The sequence below is a fragment of the Protopterus annectens genome, chromosome 2.part1, assembly GCF_019279795.1.
Source record: "Protopterus annectens isolate FY-2018-M chromosome 2.part1, PAN1.0, whole genome shotgun sequence".
In the NCBI taxonomy this organism is placed as follows: Eukaryota; Metazoa; Chordata; order Ceratodontiformes; family Protopteridae; genus Protopterus; species Protopterus annectens.
The window spans coordinates 39,973,011-39,996,654 of record NC_056729.1 but is presented as its reverse complement, the minus strand read 5'-3'; the positions used below and the strand labels follow the sequence as shown (position 1 = coordinate 39,996,654).

Here is a 23,644-nt window from a genome sequence, read left to right as displayed (position 1 = left end):
CTCTGTGCCTATAAAGACTATGTGCTGCGATGGCGACAAGGCAGACTTTTCGAAGTTGACAGTAATGCCTAATTGGCTGCAGAGTGTCAGAGTGGATTCTGTTGCCTGAATCAGTTGATGCCTGGTGGTGGAGGTAAGGACCCAATCGTCTAGGTATGGAAACACCTGGAATCCTAGACGCCTCAGGTGAGCCGTGACCACTGCCATGCATTTGGTGAACACTCTGGGAGCTGTAGTGAGACCAAAGGGCAGGGCTCGAAACTGATAGTGATTGGCTCCCAGCCGGAAACGCAGGTGATCTCTGGAGTGTCTGTCCATCTTTATGTGGTAGTATGTGTCCTTGAGATCAATGGAGCACATCCAATCGCCTTTCCCTAAAAAGGGAAGTATGGACTGAAGCGTGACCATTCGGAACTTCTTTCTTCAAAAATTGGTCGAGACTGCTGAGGTCCAAGATAGGTCTCCAGTCCCCTGTTTTTTTTGGAACCAAAAAAAATCTTGAGTAAGTTCCGAATCCTGTTTGGTCTGCTGGGACTGGCTGGATGACTTTTTTTTTTTTAGCAACTTGTGGACCTCTATAGTTGCATGTTCCCTGAAACTGGGTGGAACGTCCAGGATTTTCTCGACAGAAATGGGTGGGGGGGGGGGGGGATGGTATGAAATGCCCTCTGGAGATGATGCTTTGTACCCAAGTATCGGATGTTATGTCTAGCCAGGCTTCTGGGTATAAGGACAAGTGACCCCCGACAGCCTCCAAAGCAGGACAACCGGGCCTCCTTTCAGGAGTGCTGCTAGGGCTAACCAGAGAATTGACCTCTGTCACCCTGCTGTTGCGGACCCCCTCTGCTGTGTGGGTGGCGTCTTCCATTATAACCCCTCCTCTGCCTCTAGAGGGGGTATTGCCATGTGTGTCCTGAAAGGCTCCTTGGGCTTTTCGGAACCACATCTTTCCGCCCTTAGGGCCTTTAGGATAAGGCCGAGTAGGGGTAGAAAAGCGGACTCCGACGGCAGACAGAGTCTTTCCTTCCTGCTCACACCTGGTCAAAGTTTCCTTGACCTTGGGCCCAAACAAGGATGAGCCATCAAATGGGGTGTTGATAAATGAAGACTTGAAGGGCTCCGCGAAGGAACAGAGACGCATCCAGGCATGTCTACGCAGAGCAATGCCTGAACTTGCTGCCCTACTCGACCCATCAGCTGTGTAAGATATGAGATGCATGGACAAGTTCAAAATTGAGTTTAGAGTAACGAGCTGGTTGGTAACTTTGTCGGAACCCCCTGCAGCTACTGTACCCTGGAGAGCATCTCCTAGCTCTTTCAGGAGATCACTTTGGAGTCTGGTGAAGTGGATTAGATAGTTCACTGATCAAAGAGAAAAAGTAGCTGAACTAAACATGCGTTTCCCATATCTATCCATGATCGTAGAATCTCTGTTAGGAGGATGGATAGATGAGGAAGTTTCAGACCTTTCCTTCTTGGTGGCCGCCGCCACCACCATGGCATCAACAGGCACTCCCTTAGTCAAAAAAAAGTTTATCCACGAGGGTGGAGATGAACTTATTTGGCCTCCGAGGGACAGGTTCCATGGACTCTGGCGACTCCCACACCCTACGAGAGATCACATCCATGAGCTCGTCGTAAGGTGGAGACACCCAAGAGGTGGAAGGTTGAGACCTGAAAGCCTTCAGAAGCACTGACTCGTCCTCAGTAGGGCTTTTGGACTGCCAATCACCCCTCTGCCTAAGGATCTCTAGTATCTCCGCAAAGGAGATATCCTCAGAGGGGGATCAAGGGGACCCTTCTGACTCATCCAAGTCAGTGTCAGATGTCAAAGACTCCTGTGGGGAGTCCAAGTGTCTCCTCTTACACAACCTCTTCCTGGGAACCTCCTCAACGGGAGCCACTGGGGAGGTCTCGGAAGAGCAAGGGGCGCCCTGTGGAGCTACCGGAGGCTCAGGGTCTCTACGCTTGGGTTGGCCGACTGAAACAGAAGCAGACACAGGTGCTTGAGGAAAGGAGGAAGCTGGGCCTGATGATGAAGATGTCCTCGGAGACATGACTCTCCTCATAGCTTCGAAAGCACCACGGCTCCAATGAGGAGTAGATGGACCCAAAGGAATCATCTGATCCTCCCACACCGAAGCCATAGGCTCCGAGCCCAAGGTAGGAGCTGAGCTCATCCGAGCCGAAGCCCCAAAGAGGAAAAGTCGGCACTAACAAGTCAGTACGACTATCCTCACCGGACCAGACAGGAGAGTGTCGGCTCCTAGAGTCCCCGGTCGACGCCGAGGATGTCCGAGCAAATGGAACCGAAGATACCAGAGCAGGTCTCGGCTCCACAGGATCAACAAACATCAGATCAGCCTCCTCCGGCTCTGAGGGTCCGGTACGGCTCGGAGGAGAAGCAGTGAAGTCCTGGGTGATGGTCTTTGGCTCCGACAGAAGTGTCGGAGTCGACAATTTGGCAAGGCCTGGTGCTCGTAAAAGCTTTTGCACCAACCGGTCCATATCCAGATCTGAGAGGCTGACAGAAGACTTCGATGAATGCACAGACGGTGCCGATTTAAACAGAGAAGATGATGAAGTCTCAGAGACCAGCTCCAAGACTGTGAGCTGGCTCCGACAGAAAGGGACACTCTGTTCCGAGGCCAGTGGAACCAATGGCCCTGACTCCTCCATTATTTTAACCTTCTTAGATCCCTTAGAATCTGCTGAGGATTTTGAAGACTTTGAGGACTTGCTGGCACCATTCTGGTCACTCAATGCTTCAGAAAAGGGGTGCTTTAGCAAGCCTCAATATACCAATTTTCTCTTCCTTTCTAACAATACCCTGGATAAAAAAGAATGGCAAATGCTGCAAAATTCTTGTAGGTGCACAGCTCCCAAACAATATACATACTGAACGTGCCCATCAGTGACTGACATCTTTTGTCCACAGTCTGGACATTTCTTGAAGTCACACTTGGTAGGTTTTTCCTTCCCTTCAGACATAATGTTTGTATCTACAACTCTATCACAACTAACAAGAAATAGAAAAAGTTTAACACACACTTAAACAATGCCCAAATAGGCAACACTAAATATGTATGTATGTATGTATGTGTATATCTATATATATATATATATATATATATATATATATATATATATATATATATATATATATATATATAATATATATATATATACATACACACACACACATACACATATATATAAGTACACACACATATATATAAGTATACATATAACTAACAACAGACTACTCTAATCCACTAAAGGCCAAAACCAGCTGAAGAGGCCACTCACACACACAAAAAAAAAAAAAAAACGGCCAGAACAACTAATATTATCTGGAAGGGGCTAACACTCTAAATAATACTAAGAATATCAGAAAAAAAAATTTATAAAACTTGATTATTTGTAGAAAACAGTCTCGAGCAACGCTGGAAACCAAGAGATCCGTGCCGCGGCAAACTAGATCTGAGGTAATTCCAGCAGTGCATCATGGGATAAGGGGCTTGGTCTCGAGCTATTGCTAAACCTTGAGCTGTGCTAACGGCCGTGTCGAGCCGAGGATAGGCTCCGAACCCATAAGTGAGAATAAACGGCAAGATTTAACAACTTCACATGATTGCTTAAATGTAGAAATAGAGTTTAGTAATATGTGATCAGCATCCATACTAAATGACTGTGGCTTGTAAAATAAGGAACTTGCTTAATGGACATGTTTTTATACAGAATCAGCAAAAATGTAAAAACTTACCTCTTATGTATGCATTACATTGTCAGGAAGAGCAAAAATGTAAAAAGAGGATGTACCAGGTACAGTCTTGAGTAGAAACCTTGTCCCCGTTCTTCTTCTGGGACAGGCTGAATAGCCCTGATGCTTAAGAGAAAGTACAATTGTGTACCTACCATAAATGTAGATGTTAGAGTGTATTCACTGTTGCAGTCATTACAATTGGGTTATCCTGCTGGCAGGCTACCCTCAGTCGGCCCGAATTCCAAAGTCTAGGTCCGGCGTCGGTTGCTGTCGCCTCTTCCCTGACGTCAGTGCTCCAGGGGTATAATAGATGCAGCCAACACCATTTTCTTCAGTTTTTCTTGCCCCAGATGCCCCTAAAAAGGTAGGCTAAATTATGCCAATAAGCATGCATACAGATAAAACAACTTTTCCTTCATCTACAAGCAAATACACCACATAAGTTGTATAGAATAGAGAAGTAGAGATAAGTCCCAGCAAAGAAAAAGGGGGATGGTGGGTGGGTAACCTGGACTGCAGCAGTGAATACACTCGAACATCTACATTTATGGTAGGTACACAACTGTACTATGTTCATCGTGTTTCACTGTTGCAGTCATTACAATTGGATTGAATCCCACAGCTAAGGTTAGGAGGCTGGTGCTAAATAGGATTAGGAGAGGCTATCAGGCCCTGTAGAACTGCAGTGGCAAAGCTTGCCCTGGATTTTGAGTAGAGGTAAGTGATAGTGCTTTGTAAATGTATGCACTGAACTCCAAGTTGCAGCCTTTAAGATGTCTTTGGTTGGTACTCCCCTCTCAGGAAGGCTGCTGAAGTGGCTGCTGCTCTGGTTGAATGTGGCCTAATACCCTTAGACACTAAATTGCCATGCTGAGAATAGCAGAAACGAATGCAGTGGCTTATCCACTTTGAAATAGTCTTTGAGATAGGCTTTCCTTGTGATCCTGCAGCATATGCCACTAGTTGTTGTTCAGTCTTTCTGAAAGCTTTGGTTATGTCCAAGTAGAAGCGCAGCAGTCTGTGAATGTCCAAAGAATGCAGAAGAATCTCACCCTTATTCTGTGGGTTTGGGTAAAAGGTAGGCAAATGAATTGTTTGGTTAAGGGCCACACTGGACACTACCTTAGGCATAAATGTAGGGTTTGTCCTTGGAGAAACCCTGTCATGATGGAAAATAATAAAAGGTTCCACAGCCATGAGTGCCTTTAACTCTGAAACTCATCTAGTGGAGGTTATTGCTAGGAGTAGAGCTGTTTTCCAGGATAAGAATTTTATATCAGCTGCAGAGGCTGGCTCAAACGGAGGCAGTGTGAGTTTTTCCAAGACATAGTTGAGGTCCCATGCAGGTACTGGGGCTCTCCTTAGAGGTCTTATGTTTTTGGCCCCTCTGAGGTACTGCTTTAGTAATGGATGCGAAAAAATAGGTAAATTTGTATTGTAATGAGCTAAAATGGCAGAGGCATGAATTTTAACTGATGAAAAGGAAATGCCTTTATCCAGCATCTCAGTTAAGTACTGCAAAATCTGAGGAATATTTGGAACAATCGTGTCAATGCCTTGCGCCTGATTCCAGGCACAGAATCTCTTCCATTTTTCTGCACAAGATTTTCTGGTGCTAGGCCTCCTGGCCTCCAAAACAACATCCATCACTGCTTTTGAGAGAGGTGCGTCTTGAATGGCTACAGTATCCGCCATGCTGCCATGTTTAAGGTCCTGAGTTGGCTGTGCAGTATTTGACTGTCTTGTTGGGTCAATAAGTGAGGAATTTGAGGTAATGTCCGCTGGACTTTGAGACAAGCTCTTTAGGATTGGGTACCAGTGCTGGCGGGGCCAGTCTGGGGCAATCAGTATCATTTTTGGCTTTTCTAGTCTGACCTTGAGGAGTACCTTGGGGAGGAGAGGCATATACTGTTAGGTTTTTCCAGCTGAAAGATGGAGCATCCACTTTCCATGCTTGCTTGTGATAAGTCCTTGTGCAGAATTTCTGTAGTTGGTAGTTGTGAGAGGAGGCAAATAGGTCTATGTCCGGGCATCCCCAGTTCTTTGTTATCATGCTGAATACTTGTGGATCCAATTTCCACTCGTGGGGATCCATTAGGTTTCTGCTTAGTTCGTCTGCCAGAGTATTTATCCTTCCTGGCAGGAATTGTGCTTGCAGATGTACTTGATACGTCAATGCTGTGTCCCACAAGTTCATGGCTAGTCTGCAGAGGGGGTAGGAATGTGTGCCCCCCTGCTTGTTTATGCACCACATGACTGTAGTATTGTCCGTCTTTATCAGTAGTTGTCCTGGATGAAGTAGATCCTTGAAAGCTGTCAGGGCATTCTGTACAGCTAGCATCTCTTTTTGATTGATATGTAGATGCATTTGACTTGTGGACCATGTGCCCTGAATACATCTTCCTGCCATATGGGCCCCCCAGGCATAATCTGATGCATCTGTTGTCAATGTCTGCCTGGCTGTGGGTATGGTGAATGGCTGTCCCGTGTTGAGGTGACAGGCTTTTGCCCACCATCGAAACTCCTGTTGCAGGGTAATTATTGTTTCCAGGCTGTGGCAATGTTGAGTCCAAACACTTTTTAGATACAATTGAAGTTTCCTCATATGCAGTCTTGCATATGGAATTAGTAGAATGCAGGATGCCATGAAACCCAAAGCCTGCAGAATTTTTCTTGCAGATAAGTGGGACTTTGTTGCCAACATTTTGAAATAAGTAGTCAGTTGTCTTTGTTTGTCTGGTGTGAGATAAGCCATCTGGGCAGTTGTATTTAAGCTTGCACCCAGGAATATTATCTCGAGAGGGTACGAGTTTTGATTTCTTTTCGTTTACTGTGTACCCTAGACCTGTTAGCAACCTTTTTACAAACGCCAGATGCTGTAGTAGAGTGCCCTCCTTCTCTACTTGAATAAGGCAGTCGTCCAAGTATGGATATATTTGTATTCCTCTTTGTCTGCAAAATGCAATCACTGGTGCCAGGCATTTTGTGAAGACCCTGGGCGCAGTAGATAAGCCAAAGGGCAGTGCAGTGCAGAGAATTAGTAGTGCATTGAGCCAGCCATAAATCTGAGGTATCTTCTGCATGATTGTCTGATTGGGGACATGCAGGTATGCCTCTCTTAGGTCTAAAGTCACAAGCCAATCCTTCTTGCCCAGCATGGGCAGAAGCTGCTGCAGAGTTAACATTTTGAATTTTGGAATATCCAGGAATGTGTTTAGGATAGACAGGTCCAGTATTGGTCTCCAGGCTTTGTCCTTTCTGGGTACCAAGAATAGCCTTGAGTAAAATCCTATTCCCTGCTCTTGCTGTGGTACTTGTTGAATGGCTTTCATGTCCATGAAGGATAAAACTTGTTTTTCTGCCTCTGCCCATTGACTGCGTGGCAGGTTTGGCATACCGTTTGGCCTTGGCAGGGTGTGGAAGTGGAACCTGTAGCCTTGAGATACGATATTTAAGACCCATTTGCCCTGGGTGATCCTGTGCCAATTTTGTGAGAAAAGTGCTAGTTTTCCCCCCAGAGGAGGAGCCAGAAGATAAGTGCTTGGTGTTGGTAGGGGAAAGTCATTCAGACTGTTTCCTGTATGGCTGTGATTTTTCTTCTCCACTTTTGGAGGTAGAAGCACCCCATTGATTAGGCCTGTATGAGCCTTGGGGCTGTGATCTGCCTCTGGGGTGTCTGTATCTGCCTTTTTGTGGCCTGTCTGACACTGGAAAGGACCAATTATTCGTAGGCCAGTTCCTGCTAAATCTGGGAGGCTGTACCTGTAAGAAATCCTTCACTGTTTGCATAGATTTAGCTTTGTCCTCCATTTTCTTCAACACTTCTTCTGCTTTAACACCAAACAAGGTATCATGTTGTAATGGAGCATCTAATAGTTTTGCTTTAACATGATCAGGCAGATTCTGTTCTTTTAACCAAGCATGCCTCCTAATGACAGAACCTGTAACTGCGGCCCTGCAAGAGGCCTCTAGAGAATCAAAACCACATTGCAAAGTATGCTTTCCCACTTGTTCAGCTGCATGCAATAAATCCTGCATTTCTTTGTTTTCTGCACATTCTGAATTTGTCAACATTTTCTGTTTAAGCAGTGACATAAGATATTGCTGATATTTAAGCATATGAAACTGACAATTTAAAGCTCTTACAGCCAAGGTAGCAGAAGTATAAATCTTTTTCCCCATCTGTCCAGGGCCCTTGAATCCCTATCAGAGGGAATAGGGTTTTTTGCAGTGGAAGCCTTGACCCCCTTGGGACCCTGAGAAATAGTTTCTGGGTCAGCAGCAGGGTTTTTGTAAAGAAATTTATGAGAATCTGGAACCCTGTAGTATCTGTCTGGCTTTACAGGAGCTGGTGGTAAAGAGTCAGGAGATAGACCGGACTCTGTAAAAACATCATCTACAATGTCTAAAACAGGAGGAATAGCAAGGGGTCTGTGCTGGGGTAATAAAAGGAAGTCTCTGAGCCTTTTCTTGGATTCAGAGTAATCTTTCTTGGTTCTCCCAATGGAAATGCTCCCTCATAGTATTCAGGGTCTCCCCAAAAGAATAATCCTCAGGAGGCGAGGCTGAAGGGATGAATTCTTCAGCATCAGAATCCTCATAGGGAGGAAGGGAATGTTCAGAAGAGGAATCAGAGGAAATGGAAACCTGATCTGAAGATTCATATTCTATCTCTTGCCTAAGCCTCTTATCAGAAGGGGGATGGGAACCCCTGATCAAAGTAATTAGGCCTTCGGCCATTTTAAGCATCTGTTTTTTAGGCATGGAAGTCTGTCCAGGAGAATGCTGTATTGTTTCTTTGTCTTTAGAGCTGCTTTAGTCTTTGCCTTTGAAGCTGAGGTTGGCATTACATATAACTGTGTAGGTCTGAAAACACCCTCAGAAGCCAATGCCTGCTCAGCGGCTCCAGACCCATCTGAGGGAATAGTTTCCATGTCCAATACCTTGAGTTTCCAGTGCCCTAGTTGGCTCAATGTGGGAGTCAGAAGCTGCTTGTGGCTCTGAGGTAGTGGGTGTCAGGGGCTGCGAAAGCGTCTCACAGAGAACCGGCGACAGGCCTAGTGGAAGCCTCGTTGTCGGTTTTGGACCTCGGATGCCTGTCCTTTTCTTTTTCCTTGCGCTTTTTATAAACTCCGGTCATCAGCTGTTCTGACGGCATTATATAATTGAATCTTCGACCAAAGTAATGAAAGGCAAAATCATACCGACGCTTAATAGTGCATTGGTTAAATCTAGCACAAAACCGACATCTAGCAACGTCGTGGTCAGGGCCTAGGCAAGGAATACAGTAAGAATGAAAATCCTTATGAGGTATTTGCGTCCCACAAGAAATACAATTGTTAACCTTTTCTGACATCGGTCTGGAGCAAGAAAAAAGTTTCCCCAACGGGGTACTTAGCTTTAATGAAGACTTCAGATCTGAAATTTGAATTTGAAAATCTCAGGAGTCGGCCGACCGGCACTTGCGAACTGCTTTTGCTTCGGGCACCGCGCGGCAAGAAAGACTGAAGAAAATGGCGTTGGCTGCATTTATTATACCCCTGGTGCACTGACGTCAGGGAAGAGGTTACAGCAACCAACGCCGGACCTAGACTTTGGAATTCGGGCCGACTGCGGGTAGCCTGCCAGCAGGATAACCCAATTGTAATGACTGCAACAGTGAAACACGAACATCTTGCTTTAGCCTCTGCCCACTGACTTGGGGGAAGATCAGGCTGTTTGGGGGTGGTATGGAGTGGAAGTGGAATCTGTATCCTTGGGAAACTATATTTAAAACCCATTTGTCCTGGGTAATGAGTTCCCAATTTTTTGCCTGCAGGGCAATCTTTCCCCCTAAAGGAACAGTCAGTTGTGCAGGGCTTGGAAGATTTAAAGTTAAGTCATTCAGACAGTTTACCATAGGGGGGAGTCTTACTACTCCCTGCTTTGGAAATGGGAGCCCCCCACTGCTTAGTCCTGCGAGTACCTTGGGACTGAAGCCTGGGTGTTCTGCTGGTTCTGGTTTTGGACTAAGAAGGCCTGGAAGAGGCAGGAAAGGACCAATTCTTAGAGGGCCAATGCCTACTAAATCTGGGAGGCTGTACCTGCAGGAAATCTTTAACAGTTTGCATAGATTTAGCTTTTTCCTCCATCTTTTTAAGTACTAATACTACTGCTTTGTTGTCAAACAGGCAGTCTTGGTTTAAAGGAGCATCCAGCAATTTAGCTTTAATATGATCTGGCAAAGACTGCTCCTTAAGCCAAGCACCAATCATGCCTTCTAAGTACAGACCCAGTGACAGCAGCCCTGATGCCTCTAATGAATCAAAACCACATTGCAAAGTATGTTTTCCAACTTGTTCAGCAGAATGCATTAAATCCTGTAAATCTTTATTTTCAGCATTGTCAGGAATCAACATTATTTTCTGTTTAAGCAATCCAATAATATGCGGCTGATACTTCAACATATGAAACTGGCAGTTTAAGGCCCTAATGGCCAAGGTTGCAGAAGTATATAACTTCTTACCCAATCTATCCAGTGCCCTGGAATCTCTATCAGAGGGGGTAGGATTTTTGGCAGTAGTAGACTTAATGCCCTTGGGTCCCTGTGAAATGGTCTCAGAATCCGCAGTAGGATTTCTAAAGAGGAACTTGTGAGAGTCAGGAACCCTGTAATACCTATCAGGTTTTCTGGGAGCAGGAGGTAAAGAGTCAGGGGCCCAGGCTAGATTCCGAGAAGACATCATCAACAATGTCCAGTACAGGAGGGATAGCTAAAGGCCTGTGCTGGGGCAGGAGTAAGAAATCCCTAAGCCTCTCTTTGGAGTCAGAGTAATCCTGGCTTTCCCAGAGAAAATGCTCCCTAAGAGTATGCAAGGTTTCACCAAAAGAGAAATCCTCTGGAGTGGAAGCAGAGGGAATGGAGTTCTCTGCATCACAATCCTCATAGGTAGATAAGGGTAAATCCTGGTCATCAGAGGAAACAGAAATTTCAGAGTCATGATCAGAAGAATCAGAAGGAAAGTCAGTCCTAGGTTTCTAAGAGGGGGAAGGTGGCTTCCCCTGATTAGAGTAATAAGGTCGTCAGACATTCTTATCATTTGTTTTTTAGGCATAGGGGCCTGACCATGTGACCTGGGCATTGGTTTTCTAGGCATGGATTGAGTTTTAGGCCTTGAAGAGGAAGATGGAGTCATTTAATATGCAAGTCAGTAGGCCTGAATACACCCTCAGAAGCCAGTGCCTGCACAGCCGCTCCAGACACATCCAAGGTAGAGACATCCGCAGGTTCCACAGTTGAAGCAGCATCTCGCGGCATACCGGACTCCGAATGGGTCTCAGTAGAGGCCTGCGAATCTGAAGTAGTGGGTATCAGGGGCTGCGAAAACGCCTCACTGAGTACCGGCGAACTGGCGACTAGCTTAGGAGAAGCGTCGTCGGCAGCTTTGGACCTATGCGGTCGGTCTCTGTCTTTATCTTTGTGTTTTTTCGGAATGTCGGTAATCGGGTGGCTTACCGAAGCCATTTCTGGATAATTGAACCAAGTACCAAAATATTTAGAAGTGTAAATAAAACTGACGACGAATAGTTCGAGGTTTGAATAAGGCACAAAACCGACAGCGAGGTACGTCGTGGTCTGGGCCTAAGCAAGGAATGCAGTACGAATGAAAATCTTTATGAGGTATTTGCTTTCCACAAGAAATACAATTGTTAACTTTTACTGACATCGGTTTAGAGCAAGAAAAAGGTTCCCCAACGTTGTACTTAGCTTAATTGAAGACTTCGGTTCTGAAACTCGAAAACGAAAATTTCAAGTGCTGGCCGACCGGCACTTGCGAACTGCTTTTGCTTCAGGTACCGCACGGCAAGAAAGACTGATAAAATGGCGTCAGCTGTATGCTTTACACCCCTGACTACCTGACATCATGGAAGATGAGACAGCAACCAACGCAGGACCCAAGACTTTTAATATCAGGCTGACTGAGGGCTACTGCAAGCAGATAACCCAAATGTGATGACTGCAACAGTGAAACACGAAGAACATCTGTAGCTGTGCACCACTCAGTGGGCACGAAGCCTGAGGTGAGGCTATGATTAAACATGACACTCAGGTAAGGTGCCACTTCATTCTGTAGTTCATGTAGTACACAGCCTGGGATGTCGTCTGGTCCCATGGATGCTGTATTCTTGCTTTGGAGAGTGCGTTTTCTACCTGTGTTGCCATTATTACCAGAATTTGGCAATCTTTCAGTATTGAGATAGGCCAATTAGGGGATGAGAGTGGGGTGAAGTTTGCACTGAATCGATCTGCCTGGATACTGGCAATATGCTTGGGATCAGTAAATTTAATTCCTTTCTGTTGTAGCTCAGAGCAGATCTGAGCATTGCCATTTAGATTCTTGACATAGCTATAGAATGCCTTGTGGTTGTCTTTAGAATCTTTGGCAATTTTATTTTCGTAACTAGCTTTGGAGGATTTTATGAGGGATCTCAGCTTCTTACTGAGGCTGGTAAGGGAGTTTTTGCATCTTGGGATTTTCCTCTTTTCTGCAACAGTTTCTTCCTTTTGTTGTAAGGTTTGTTTATGGTAAGGGACCACCAGATTGGCTTCCTTTTTTTGGAGGAGAGCGTCTTGGTTCTATTGGGGATGGCAGGATTCATGCACAAGTGGATGTGCTCGTACAGTGCCTTAGTGTAGGATTCAGCAGTCGAACTTTCAGTTCCCGTCTGCATGGGTATCATGAAGTTTTTCGCTTCTGACTTGAATAGCATGAAGTTGGCTTTGGAGAAGTTTTTTTATAGAGGTTTCCTTACTGGGGAATGTGGCGAATTTATGTAGGAGTTGCAGATTATCAAATCCTCTAAAAATTCATGCCAGACATGGATGAAATGACCACAAGCACCAAGTCTCCAGTCTAAATAGCATCATTCCAAGCTTTTATGTCAGTATGTCAAGACCTATTTACACAAAACAAAAGGTGAAGCATAAGAAAACATTAACAATTTACTACTCTGCCGATGAATTACAGTGACTGTAGAAATTACATGTACTACGTGCGCTACGACTCTTCTGGATGCAGAGATACTTCTGAACTACGGCAGTTCTGTGAAATATGTGCAACAGTGTACTGAAACAGTGCTGTGATGTGATCTGATTTGCACCCTTGGGTATCAGTCTCTTGCTTTAGTTTTTACACAGGAGTTTTCCTAAGCATGCTAAATAGTGAAACAGTATCGCTATGCTGTGATTTTCACCTTCAGAATACATTTTTACCTTGCTTCAGTTTTTGTAAGAATTCTTGCTTTTCACAATCAGCATGTTCCAATGTCTCTTGCTTCACCCTTTATAAGGAAGTTCTGACAAGTACGTAAAAAGTATCAAAACAGAAGTATCTCTATTGCTGTGACTTTTAATTATCATGAGTCCATTCTTAACACTTGATTTTGCTAAATATAGTTCTGAAATGAAAGCTGCTGCTCTGCTCCGATTTTCGAGAGTATTATATGTAAAACATGATTGTAAATTGTGCAAGACTGTCTCTTGTAGGTGACTTACTGGAACTACAGTCCTTGATATGGAGTCACAGAAATAATGCAAAGACAAAATACTTGTGCAAATCGGTCAACATAACACTTACAAAGGAATACAATCTTTGGTGACATTTTGAAACCAAACTTTTAAAACCTTGACAAACTAGCTGCATAAAAAGAAAAAAGAATGAAGCAACCAATCCAACAGAAAAATACTGGTGGAGAATAAAGAGAGAGGGAATGAGGTAGCTACTACAAGTTAGCTTTCAAATTTCAAGGAAGACTACTGCTGGGAAAAAGCTTTACGAAAGGTGACTTTTTGAAACAGTGTATGTTGACTGCTATTTCAGGGTAGTTCTATAAAAGATTGGATTATTTAAAAATGTCTCTCTCACACATTACTACACAAGACAATGGCAGACCTTTCTACTAATCTAACTGATCAGATGAAGCACATATCTAATTAATTCTGTTTCTTCCCTAGCTATGGATGAAAGCACTGATGAGACACCCTGCCAACCTCATTTTTATCCATGGTGTTCACCAAAACTATGAAATTACCGAAAAGTTTGCAGACATGCTGAATATGACGGGTCACAGAACTTGTAAATAATCCTCCACTGAAGTGATAAAAGTGTTTGAACAATAACCTGGAAACAGATTTCACCAGACTAGCTGTTTTTTATGCAGACAGTGTACAGGCTATACATACTAGGACCAAAATCACTGGAGCATAATGAAGAATGACATTTGGCAGATAACTAAACATAACTGTATCACACATCAGCAAGTTTTGTATAGCAACATGTTACGATTTGACCATCAAATGTCGGTGGCAGCTGGCACTGTAAACTACCTCTGTTCTAGAAGACTAAAACATAAGGCATGTTGAGCCTTTCTCAAAATAAAAGCTGAGTGCAGTGATTTAACTTATCATATTGAAGTTAGGAGGTTGAGCCAAGTAAGAATGCTCTACCATTTTTTTTTTGTTTTGAAAGAGGAGGTAGCAGCATTCCTAGAAATAAACTCAAAACATTCCAAGAATTTGAAAATAAGTCCTGGAATTATGATCTGTTTTTATTTTGTAGCATATCAGAAAGATCTCAGCAGTGGACATCAGGGAAAAAATGAATTTAAAATGCAGATGTCTGCATCAGGGAAAGCTTTCTAAATGAAATTGGAACTTTTTAGGAATCCACTTTCGAAAGGTGAAATGTGCCACTTTTCTACCTGTGCATAACACATCCCTTGATGTACAACATAAGTTAGGAGAAAAATACAAAAAAAGCAAATTACACAACTGAAGAATTTTACAGATTTACTTTACCTAAAGAAGTTTGTTTGAAAATAGAGTCCTTTTCAGTAGCTGCAGAAGACTTGCAAGTACATGTGCAGCTCAGAACCATAGCTAGGTTTATCTGGTGCCCGCTGCATTCCCCAAGCTTGCACCCCCTCCTACTCCAACACAAAGGTGAGGGGATAAAGTATTTTCCAGTCTTCTGCATTTCTGATATAACTGTAGCAAAATGCTTGTTACAGTTACTGCCACATACTCATACACTGAGAGCCAGCCATGAGTCGCAGCTTCAAAAACAAATACTGGTATTGCACTTGTGCACTACTGGCATCTGCTGATCATGCCCCTTTACAGCTCTCACTCTAGTTACAGCTCTGGTGAAGTTGGAAGTCTTCAAACTTCAGTGGTCAAAGATTTGCCACAGCAAGCATAGAGAAAGCATCCTGCAGGGCTTCTAAAAAAATGTCCAGACAGTAAAAACATTATGGAATTTGAAGCGAAAATGTTAGTCTCTGGAAGCACCTAAATATGTAAACAGTCCTCCTTAGCCACGAACAAGATTAACACACTGCCACTTGAAAGATGACCTCAGAATGTGACAAGCTTTTTTGTGGAAGAGTTGCAAATCTTACATGGATGAAGACAAACACAAATGTTTTCAGAATTAAGAGATGTGCCTCATAGGTTCATAGGTAGGTACTAGGCTATCGGCCCAAGGGCCTACGTAAGCCTAGCCAGCACAGTACCATAGCTTACGCCACCCAAGAAAGTTATTTTCCTGTGCCACTGTCCAGCAGACACACAGAAGTGATCCCCGGGGTGTACTTCCTATTTCCCATCCACTCATCAAGATTTTTCTTGAAGAGTGCTACTGAAGAACTTTGCTCGACATAGATGGGTAGCATGTTCCAGAGTATAGGAAGTCTCTGGGATAGGAATCTATCTCTCCAGCGTGTCCTGCTTATTGTGGTGACAAGGTTTAGGTCCCTAGAGCGTGTAGCTTGGAGGGATTGGGATTCATCGTCTCCATGCGATATGACAGTGTGCAACAGAAAAGTTGTAAACAAACAGTGAAAAAATACTGCAGCACAGATCTTTCAACACTAAATGGATGGACAAATATCTAATATTTACAGTCCAGAAAGACAAAGTACAGTTGTGTACACTTACCATAAATGTAGATGTTCGAGTGTATTCACTGTTGCAGTCATTACATTTGGGTAATACTGCTGGCAGGTTGTCCTCAGTTGGCCTGAATTCCAAAGTCCTGGATCCTGCGTCGGCTGCTGTCGCCCCTTCCCTGACGTCAGGTCGTCAGGGGTATAAAAGCAGCCGCCGACGCCATTTTCTTTAGTTTTTCTTGCCCCAGATATCAGGTGCCCCCTGAAAGGGTAGCCAAAATTTATATATATATATATATATATATATATATATATATATATATAAAAATAAAATTACATGCACCAATATAAACTTTCCCTTCATCTACAAGCAAATACACCACATAAGTTGTGTAAAACAGAGAAGGAAAGATAGGTTCCATCAGATGAAAAGGGGGATGGCGGGTGGGTAACCTGGACTGCAACAGTGAATACACTCGAACATCTACATTTATGGTAAGTGTACACAACTGTACTGCGTTCTTCGTGTTTCACTGTTGCAGTCATTACATTTGGGTAGATTCCTAAAGCTATGGTTGGGAGGCTGGAGCTAAACCACATTAGGAGCGGCTAAGAGTCCCTGCAGAACTGCAGTGGCAAAGCCTGCCCTGGATTTAGAGTATTGTGGCAGATGATAGTGCTTTGTAAAGGTGTGCACTGAACCCAAAGTAGCTGCCTCTAAAATGTCCTTGGTTGGTACTCCCCTGAGAAAGGCTGCTGAAGTGGCTGCAGCTCTGGTGGAATGTGGCCTAATGCCCTTAGGCACTGGCTTGCCATGTTGTAAGTAGCAGAAATGAATGCAGTGGGCTATCCATTTAGAAATAGTCTGCTTTGAGATAGCCTTTCCTTGTGATCCTGCAGCATATGCCACTAGTAATTGCTCTGTCTTTCTGAAAACTTTGGTTCTGTCCAAGTAGAATCTAAGCTGTCTGTGGATGTCCAAGGAATGCAGCATTCTTTCCCCTTGTTCTGTGGATTTCGATAAAAAGTTGGCAGATGAATGGTTTGGTTAAGAGCCACACTGAACACCACTTTAGGCATAAATGTTGGATTTATTCCCTGTCTGGATAAAAAATTACAAAAGGCTCCACAGCCATGAGTGCCTGTAGCTCTGAAACTAGTCTTGCAGAAGTTATTGCTAGGAGCAGAGCTGTTTTCCAAAATAAAAACTTTATATCGGCAGTAGCAGCTGGCTCAAAAGGAGGCAGGGTGAGTTTTTCCAAGACATAGTTGAGGTCCCATGCAGGCATTGGTGATCTCCTTGGGGGCCTTAAATTTTTAGCTCCTCTGAGGTACTGTTTTAATAAGGGATGAGAAAAGATTGGTGGCTCTGTATTGTAATGAGCCGAAATGGCAGAGGCATGAATTTTAATAGATGAGAAAGATAGGCCTTTGTCCAGCATCTCAGTTAAGTATTGTAAAATCTGAGGAATATTTGGCACAGCTGTATCCGTTCCTTGTGCCTGGTTCCAAGCACAGAATCTCTTCCATTTTCCAGCATAAGATTTTCTAGTACTAGGCCTTCTGGCTTCCAAAATGACATCCATCACAGCTTTGCTGAGAGGTGTGTTTTGTATGACTACATTATCCGCCATGCTGCCAGGTTTAAAGTCCTGAGCTGGCTGTGCAGGATCTGATTGTTTTGCTGGGACAGTAGATGTGGTACTTGAGGAAGGGTCCAAGCTGGGCATTGAGACATGCTCCTTAATATTGGGTACCAGTGCTGGCTGGGCCAGTCTGGTGCAATCAGTATCATCTTTGGCATCTCCTGTCTGACCTTTAGGAGTACCTTGGGGAGGAGAGGCAGAGGGGGAAAGGCATATACTGATAGGTTTTTCCAGCTGAAGGATAGGGCGTCCACTTTCCATGCTTGTCTGTGATAAATCCTTGTGCAGAATCTCTTTAGTTGGTAGTTGTGAGGGGAGGCAAATAGATCTATGTCTGGGCATCCCCATTTCCTTGTTATCATGCTGAAGACTTGTGGATCCAGCTGCCATTCGTGGGGATCCATGAGGTTTCTGCTTAGTTAAATCTGCCAGAGTATTTTTCCTTCCTGGCAGGAATTGTGCCTGCAGATGTAATTGGTAAGTCAATGCTGTGTCCCACAAAGTCATGGCCAGTCTGCAAAGGGGGTAAGAATGTGTGCCCCCCTGCTTGTTGATATACCACATGACCGTGGTGTTGTCTGTCTTTATCAGTAGTTGTCCTGGTTGAAGTAGGTCCTTGAAGGGTGTCAGGGCATTCTGAACAGCTAGCATTCTCTTTTTGATTGATATGAAGATGCATTAGGTTTGAGGTCCAGGTTTCTTGAATGCATTTTCCTGCCATATGGGCCCCCGAGGCATAACCGGATGCATCCGTTGTTAGTGTCTGTCTGGCTGGGGGTAATGTGAATGGCTGTCCCTTGTTTTGGTGACAAGCCTTTGCCCACCATCGAAACTCCTGTTGCAGGCAGGGAATGAGAGTAATTATAGTTTCCAGGCTGTGGCAATGTTGAGTCCAAACACTTTTTAGGTACCACTGAAGTTTCCTCATATGCAGCTTGCATATGGAATTAGTAGGATGCAGGATGCCATGAAGCCCAAAACCTGCAGAATTTTTCTTGCAGATAACTGGACCTTTGTTGCTAACATGTTGAAGAAGGTAGTCAGTTGTCTTTGTTTGTCTGACGTGAGATAAGCCATCTGGGCAGTGGTAGTTAAGCTTGCACCCAGGAATACTATCTCTTGAGAGGGTACGAGTTTTGATTTATTTTTGTTGACTGTGTACCCTAGGCATGTTAGAAGTTTTTTCACAAATGCCAGATGCTGTAGATGGATGTCCTTGTTCTCTGCTTGAATTAGGCAGTCGTCCAAGTAAGGATATATTTGTATTCCTCTTTGTCTGCAGAATGCAATTACTGGTGCCAGGCACTTTGTAAAGACCTTAGGCGCAGTAGATAAGCCAAAGGGCAGTGCAGAGAATTGGTAATGCACTGAGCCAGCCTTGAATCTGAGGTATCTTCTGCATATCTGTCTGATTGGGACATGCAGGTATGCCTCTTTTAGGTCTAAAGTTACAAGCCAAGCGTTCTTGCCCAGCATGGGCAGCAGCTGCTGTAAGGTCAACATTTTGAATTTTGGTATATCCAGGAATGTATTCAGAATTGATAGGTCCAGTATTGGCCTCCAGGCCTTGTCCTTTCTGGGTACCAAGAACAGTCGAGTAAAATCCTTGTCCCCGCTCTTACTTTGGCACTTGTTGAATGGCCCTCATATCCATGAGGGATGAGACTTGTTTTTGTGCCTCTGCCCATTGATTTTTTGGCAGATCTGGCTAGCCATTTGCCTTTGGCAGGGTATAGAAATGGAAATTCTAGCCTTGTGATATGATATTTAGAACCCACTTGTCCTGGGTTATAATGTGCCAGTTTTGAGAAAAAAGTGCTAATTTTCCCCCTAAGGGTGCTGTCAGGAAATAAGTGCTTGGTGCAGGCAGGGGGAAGTCATTGGGTCTGTTTCCTGTAAGGTTGTGATTTGTCTTCTCCACTTTTGGAGGTAGAAGCACCCCATTGCTTTGACCTGTATGAACCTTGCGCCTGGGATCTGCCTCTAGGGCGTCTGGGTCTGCCCCTTTGAGGTCTGTCTGACACAGGAAAGGAACAATTCTTTGTTGGCCAGTGTCTACTAAACCTAGGTGGCTGTACTTTTAAGAAATCTTTGACTGTTTGCATAGATTTTAGCCTTGTCCTCCATTTTCTTTAACACCTCCTCTGCCGTAACACCAAACAAAGAATCATGCTGTAAAGGTGCATCCAATAATTTAACTTTAACATGATCAGGCAGATTTTGTTCCTTTAACCAAGCATGCCTTCTAATTACAGAACCTGTAACTGCGGCCCTGCAGGAGGCCTCTAAAGAATCAAAACCACATTGCAGAGTATGCTTTCCAACTTGTTCAGCTGCGTGCAATACATCCTGCATTTCCTTGTTTTCTGCACATTCAGAATTTAACAACATTTTCTGTTTAAACAATGCCATGACATGTTGCTGATATTTGAGCATATGAAACTGACAGTTTAAGGCCCTTCTAGCCAAGGTAGCAGATGTGTAAACCTTTTTTCCCCATCTATCCAGTGCCCTAGAATCCCTGTCAGAAGGGGTAGGATTTTTTGCAGCCTTAACACCCTTGGGAACCTGAGAGATAGTTTCTGGGTCTGCAGCAGGGTTTTTAAAAAGAAATTTATGTGAGTCAGGAGCCCTGTAATATCTGTCAGGCTTAACAGGTGCTGGAGGTAAGGAGTCAGGGGTAAGGCTAGACTCTGAAAACACATCATCTACAATGTCTAACACAGGAGAGATAGCTAGGGGCTTGTGCTGAGGTATTAACAAAAAATCCCCGAGTCTCTTTTTAGACTCTGAAAAATCTTGGCTCTCCCAGTGGAAATGCTCCCTCATGGTATGCAAGGTTTCCCCAAAAGAATAATCCTCAGGAGGAGAAGCTGAAGGAATGGATTCTTCAGCATCAGAATCCTCATGGGGGGAAAAGAATATTCCCGATCAGAAGAGAAATCAGAAGAAATGGAAACCTGATCTGAAGATTCATAGTCAGTCTCTTGCCTAGGCCTCTTATCAGAAGGGGGATGGGAACCCCTGATTAAGGTAATCAAGTCTTCGGCCATTTTAAGCATCTGTTTTTTGGGCATGGAGGCCTGTCCACGTGGCTCTTGAGGAAGCTTCTTTGCCTTTGAAGTTGCTTTAGTCTTTGCCTTAGAGGTCGGTTTAATATATAGATGTTTAGGTTTGAATACACCCTCAGAAGCCGGTGCCTGCTCAGCGGCTCCGGATCCATCTGAAGGAATAGCGCCCGAGGCTGCAATACCTTGAGTTTCCAGCGGCATGGCCGACTCCACGTGGGAGTTGGTAGCGGCTTGCGACTCTAAAGTAGCGGTTGCCAGGGGCTGCGAAACCGGCGAATGGCTTAGGAGAAGCTTCGTCGGTTTTGGGCCTCAGTCTTTCTTTTCCTTTTTCTTTGTGTTTTTTGTGAACTCCGGTAGTCGGATGGCTTTCCGACGACATTTCTGGATAATTAAATCTGCGCCCAAAGTAGTTCAAAGCATAATCATACCAACGCTTAATAGTGCGTTGGTTAAATCTAGCACAAAACCGACAACCTAGAAAATTATGATCAGGGCCTAGGCAAGGAATACAGTAAGAAAGAAAGTCCTTATGAGGTATTTGCTTCCCACAAGAAATACAATTATTAACTTTTTATGACATCAGTTCTGGAGCAAGAAAAAAGTTTCCCCAATGGGGTACTTAGCTTTATAGAAGACTTCGGATCTGAAATTCGAACTCAAAAATCTCAGGAGTCGGCCGACCGGCACTTGCGAACTGCTTCTGCTTCGGGCACTGCGCAGCAAGAAAGACTGAAGAAAACTACGTCGGCTGCTTCTTTTATACCCCCGACGACCTGACGTCAGGGAAGGGGGCGACAGCAGCCGACGCAGGACCCAGGACTTTGGAATTCAGGCTGACTGAGGGCAACCTGCCAGCAGGATTACCCAAATGTAATGACTGCAACAGTGAAACACGAAGATCATACAGTGCCTTATCAATCTCAAAATGATACCAGTTACAAAGGAATACAGTTCTTGGCAGCATTTTGACGCTAAAGTCTAAATTTGCCAAACTGGAAGGAAAATATATGAAATACAAAATCACGAAAGAGCAACATCTGAAATAAGCTCTGTGTAAGCAGCTTGCTTCAACACAAGTGTGGAAAGTTAAGACAGACACAGAAAAAAAGATGACATGACATCCACCATTTTCTGGAAGAATCACCCCAATAATCATCAAGACCATGAATAAAAACACACCAAAATTCTTCTTTGACTATTTAAGTTATTCAAAGTATCCTTCCATTAATGTAGACTTACAATGAAATACAGAGGTACATTTTATTCTGATTCATCACCAAAGTGATGACTATTGAAGTATGATGTGAGCACAGAGTACGTCACTTGCAGGCATTGTACAAAATTATGGACAATAAGACATACAGCAATCTTACCAACGCTATAATGATATTTATCTATTTTTGAAAGCGTCAAAGAAAAATATCCACTTCAAAAGCTAATCACCACCAAAAAGTATGGATGAAGTCCTAGGACTTTAACGACCCAAGATCAAACAGTGGAGCAGGCACTGGCAGAGCCAGACAGCGGAGGATGAGAGTAAGTGGCCAGTGTTAGCTCATCATCCATTCTGGGAAGGGAGGAAGTCCACCTTGCAGTAATACTGATACCAACTAGAGTGTATGAAGCAAAAAGTCAGGATGTTTAGTTGGAGCTGCACAAGTCACATTTATGTCGCAGCCTTCATGAAGAATGTGCAGGAGCCTGCATACCCACAAGGTAAAGCACTACCAAGTCCTTGCATCTGGAAGCACTCATGTCAATGGCTGAAGGAGAGGGGCTTGAGCTCAAAATTAGAAAACTCCAATGGCCGTCTGACACACAAGCCTTCCACAACTGGCTCTCACCACATCACAGGGAAATGTATGGGCTGATCAAATGTGTGGGGGAAGCACATTTTTTTCCCTTAAACAATTTAATAAAGCTCCCATACATCACAAAGCTCTTTTCCTCAGAAGGCCCCCTCTGTTTACCAAGTTGTGCAAGCCTCTCTTAGTACATTGCTTCATTAGGACCCCTCTTCCACTCATTCCAGGGTAGAATATCTCATTTCTGGAGGAAAAACACAAGGGGTGACTTTTAAAGAGAGAGAGAGAGAAAGAAGTGAAAGATCTAAATGAAAACAGCTCTGATATGAACTACAGGGATGCACAAGGTGACATTCACATAATGCCTGCACTGCCATATGCTTCAAGGGGCTTGTGTATCTGGTAAAACATTCTTGTACTATGACACATATACACACTATCCCTTTTATTTCCTTACGGGGTGAATGGTAATTTAGGGGATTTTCAAAGCCTTCATATGATTGTTCCTTCAATGGTCTAGTCCTGTTCTAATGCTACAGGCGAATAACCAGTTTCTACATCAGTGGACCAGCACAATCCAATACTTTTGCCTTAATGTAGCTGTTTTGACTTTGCAGACCTTCTGTTGAAAGGATCATTCATTCACAACTTCACAATTTTGTTCTCAGAAACTTTACCAATATCCCCCTATCCAAATTACTTACTTTCCACAAGACTGCCAGAAGCACATATAATTCTGCCCGGGTTTTCTCACTTGCTCTGCATGGGGATTTTGAGATGAAGCAATAAACGATGATGGCTGAGCGCATACATGCTGGTTCTGAACTGGGATTCCAGATGAGGTCTGCAGAAAATGTCAGGCAAACCACATATCATTACTATTAAAACAATGTGAAACTATTACTATCATAACATGACACTAGAAACAGCTTTTTTTTTAATTTAAATTTGTTAACCAGGATTGAGTGCTGACCCGAAACTAACCTATTTCAGGTTCAACCTAGATGTACAACATACAGGTAAACAAGCAAGTGATCAATGCAGTGTATAAAACTGTACATATACACAATGTGACATATAATTTTGAAGCATACAAGTGAAGATACAACGAAAACAAATGACTCACAAAATTTCAGTAAGAAATACAAAAGTCAAAGGGTCAGGAGTGAGGAAGAAAAATAATGAACAGGGATGAGTGTTTCTTGCCTTCCAAGATGTCTGCAGAGTGCTAGTGATTCTACAGTGTGAAAACTGAAAAACTGCTAAGCCATTAAAATATATTAACCTGGGAAAAATTCAGTTACTAGCCAATAACTGCACGGCCTGGATGCCAGCAAATAAAAAATTTGGAGAAAGTCAGAGAAAATCAACAAGAAAAGGAGAGGAAAAGCTCTGGCTGGGAACAACATTGCAGCAGTTTAGCAAACA

At 43.8% G+C, this 23,644-nt stretch overlaps 1 protein-coding gene across 1 annotated transcript in view; it reads right to left on the bottom strand.

The window, feature by feature from the left end:
- Window positions 1-23,088, bottom strand: part of LOC122793957 (AT-rich interactive domain-containing protein 2-like) — a 703,595-nt gene extending 680,507 nt beyond the window's left edge. The window contains exon 1 of the mRNA XM_044062006.1: window positions 22,921-23,088. Within this exon, the coding sequence (XP_043917941.1) occupies window positions 22,921-22,946 (26 nt within the window). The 5' untranslated portion in view covers window positions 22,947-23,088. The remainder of the gene's footprint in view (window positions 1-22,920) is intronic.
- Between the last annotated feature and the right edge of the window lie 556 nt (window positions 23,089-23,644).